This window comes from Anarrhichthys ocellatus, unplaced genomic scaffold (genome assembly GCF_004355925.1).
Source record: "Anarrhichthys ocellatus isolate YVR2014 unplaced genomic scaffold, GSC_Weel_1.0 scaffold205, whole genome shotgun sequence".
Classification (NCBI taxonomy): domain Eukaryota; kingdom Metazoa; phylum Chordata; class Actinopteri; order Perciformes; family Anarhichadidae; genus Anarrhichthys; species Anarrhichthys ocellatus.
In genome coordinates, this window is record NW_022280235.1 from 22,088 (window position 1) to 25,961 (window position 3,874).

Sequence of the window (3,874 nt, forward strand, 5' to 3'; positions counted from 1 at the left end):
AACATGAAAACAGACATTCTGACTATCAGCACCAGAGATGTGAGTCAGTCTTCAGGGGTCTGAGAAGCAGAACTAACAAGTCTGTTTCACAGAAATCAGTTCATCAATGTAGAATAGTTACTGTTACACAGGAATACACAAGAGCAATATGAAATAACACAGTCAATACAATTAAGAGATGTTAGATTTTCTTCTACACATGTAACAAATTAATTGACTCATTAGAATTAACCCTCAAAACTACAAGTCGTTAGACAGAAAGTCATATTTTTTGTGGAATGAACCTTTAAAACCACAAGTTGATAGACACAAAGTCGTATTTGGGTGGAAAACAAGCCCAAAAATATCAGGTTAACAAATAACTTTCAATCAATATTCGATACATTCCAGTTTAAATGGATCCCAGTTAGAATGTATTTGTGTTATATTGAAGAGCTCTGGAGTCTCATTGAATGATGGTTCATGAAAAACAAACTCGCTATGAGGAGCACCTTGACCGTTACCACGGTTACCACTGAGCCAGCAGTGTTAATTAATTAATAATTAATTAATAATTAATTCAGACTCCTGAAACACAGAGAACAAGTTCACATGTTGTTGAGTGATTGGCTTAAAATACTACTTAGAAACAGGAATATTTCAAAAATACAACTAATACAGTGGCAATAAGTAGCAGAAATGTTGAAGCAGTAGTAGTAGAAGCAGCAGTAGTAGAAGCAGAAGTAGTAGAAGTAGTGTAGACGGGAATCCAGGCTGTGACCAAAGACTGCCATTACAGATTTAAAGAATTTAAAAAAAAATGACATCATTATATAAAATCACTGAAACATGACAGGTAGATAAGTACATCTCAGGAAGAACACTTTAATGTTTGAAGAACCTTCTACCACATCGGTACAGAAGTAAGTAGAACTCATCATTATCTCCTACTAATAAGGATAAGGAATTAGTTCTGAGTCAGTGTTCACACAACTATTTACAACAATGAGAAATACTGTACAAAAGGAAGCTAAAGGGAAATATTACACAGATGTGATTGGACACCACTAAGATCTCTAGTCATTGCAACACTACCAAACTTATGAATACAATAACTTATGAATAAACAGGATGAAAGGCAACAGTTCAGGATCCTTTTTATCACTCTGACTGATGAAGAATGTTTCCTCATCATGTTCCTTTTCTTTGTGATGTTACTGAAGTATTATATGTACAATAATATTATATTATAAGTATTATAAGTATAATATATAGCAATATATGTATTATAAGTATAATAATATAAGTATTATAAGAAACAAGAACTCTTTCACCATTTGAAACAATGTTCAGTCAAAGATGACTTAAAAAGAAGAAAAGAATGTTAAAGTTTAACAGATCGTCTGTGTATCTGCTGTATTTCACACCAAAGAAGAAGAAGCGTCTTCACTGAGATAATTCACAGCTACACATCCTCTCTGCTGTTGCCGTGGAAACAGTGGTTGTGTCCACCGGCTGCTGGTTGAGTAAGAATTCATGAAAGAATCCAAGAGTTTATATTATTATATTATTATGTTATGTTATTATGTTATTATATTATGGTATTATATTATTATGTTATTATATTATTATGTTATTATATTACATTATTATGTTATTATATTATGTTATTATATTATTATAATGTTATTATGTTATTATATTATTATATATCATGGGGTTCATTTTCTTATTTATACTAATAACTTCTTTAAAAGAAACCAGTGCAATGATGTAATAATTCACAATAATTTTATTAAAACAAATAACCATAAAGATCTTCATCGTATAATCTGATGAATACTTAATGTTATACTTTGAAAATCATCACAAAAACAAGGATCTAAGTTATAATAACTGAATAAATCACATCTATTATTATCTATTAAGCTCCATTGATGATGTTCTGTATAAATATATATATTCACTTCTGACTTTTACTAAAACAATTTTTAACAAGTTTTTAACTTTTCTGATCAAGCTTTTCAAATTTGAACAATTCTTTAATAAAAGTCTAAATTGAGAGTTTTCAAAGTAAAGTATTTCACAACCACAGATTGAGCTTCTTTTATAAGTTAAATCTTTTTAAACATTTTTAACTCACTGATCAAAAACTGAAATACGTCTGAACACTTGAAGAGAAAACTTATGTTCACAGTAGTTGATGAACTCAGTTGATGAACTCAGTTGATGAACTCAGTTGATGAACTCTGCTGACAGACTGTTGCAGCAGCGGGTGGAGCGTACCTTGAGCTCGTGGTAACACTGGATGAAGCTGTGGTAAATGAAGGTGATCGGAAGTGCTAGCAGCACAATGCCGCTCACTACGCAGACTCCGCCCAGAACTCGTCCCGCCACCGTCACCGGGTACATGTCTCCGTACCCCACCGTGGTCATGGAGATGATGACCCACCAGCAGGCGGCGGGGATGCTGGCGTAGTCCTTGTTTCCGGCCTCCGGGTCCAGACCGTGCTCCAGCAGCTGAGCCAGCGCGCTGAAGATGGCCATGGCAACGCAGACGAAGACCAGCAGCATCATCATCTCTCGGTAGCAGCGCCGCAGCGTCAGGCCGAGTGTCTGCAGACCGAGGAAGTGACGAGCCAGCTTGATCACCCAGAAGATCCGCATGATGCGGAGGACGCGAAGTGAGACGCCGGCTCGCTGCAGCTGGGAGTTCTCTCCGGTCAGTATCGTCATGGTAACGGAGACGTAGTATGGAGTGATGGCCAGAAGGTCGATGATGTTCAGAGGACGACGGACAAACTCCCATTTATCCACTGACACGAGGAAGCGGACAATACACTCCACCGTGAACCAACCGATACACACCGCCTCAATGATCCTACAGAGAGGGGACCAATCAGAGAGAGGGGACCAATCAGAGAGAGGGGACCAATCAGAGAGAGGAACATTCAGAGAGAGGAACATTCAGAGAGTAGAGAGAGGACCAATCAGAGAGAGGAGAGACAACATGGTACAATGGTGTTCTGGATGATCCAATCAGCCCAGTATAGTCTTTGTATTGCTCTTTATTTAAATTAAAATGGAAAAATCCTGTTTTTGCTTTTACTACTCGTAATATTAGGAAAGAAGTGTTCTTCAATAAACTATTAAAATCATGTATTTATTAAATAACACTTGAAATGCGTTGCAGATGTGGACTGATGTTTAACGTCTACGTTACAGATCACCTTGGTTGGATGTCCACTGAATCCTTCTCCACTAACATGTGCTGAGTTACAGAAAGTCAGACAAGCTCCACTGCGTCTTCTAAATTGAACTAGTCTGTTATGAATAGCAGTGTGTTTCTCCAGTTTGATATCCGCATGTGACACACTGAGCAGTGAAGCTGCAAAGAGTTATCTTTGATCAGGATTTGTCCTTGACCTCTCAGATAAAACAAACTTCAAGGACTGCCTTTTTTCACCTACGTAACATTTAATGAATCAGGCACATCCTGTCTCAAAGAGATGCAGAAAAATTTGTTCATGCATTTGTTACTTCTAGACTATATTACTGTGATTCCTTATTATCAGGCTGCTCTAATAAATCTCTTAAATCTCTCCAGTTGATCCAGAATGCTGCAGCTCGTGTACGAACAAGAACTAAGAGAAGAGATCATATTACTGCTGTATTAGCTTCTCTGCACTGGCTCCCTGTAAAATATAGAATAGAATTTAAAATCCTTCTCCTCACCTACAAAGCCCTAATTGGTCGAAACCATCATATCTTAAGGAGCTTATAGTACCATATTAACCTACTAGAGAGCACCATCATATCTTAATGAGCTTATAGTACCATATTACCCTACTAGAGAGCACCATCATATCTTAAGGAGCTTATAGTACCATATTAA

The 3,874-nt window shown here is 36.8% G+C and overlaps 1 protein-coding gene across 3 annotated transcripts in view; it reads right to left on the bottom strand.

Moving 5' to 3' along the window:
- Positions 1–1,753: 1,753 nt before the first annotated feature.
- LOC116400786 (potassium voltage-gated channel subfamily G member 3-like) overlaps positions 1,754–3,874 on the bottom strand; it is a 4,552-nt gene continuing 2,431 nt past the window's right edge. For all 3 annotated transcript variants that reach the window (XM_031878829.1, XM_031878826.1, XM_031878828.1), the window contains one exon: positions 1,754–2,860. In XM_031878829.1, coding sequence (XP_031734689.1) covers positions 2,215–2,860 — 646 coding nt within the window. In that variant the 3' untranslated portion in view covers positions 1,754–2,214. The remainder of the gene's footprint in view (positions 2,861–3,874) is intronic.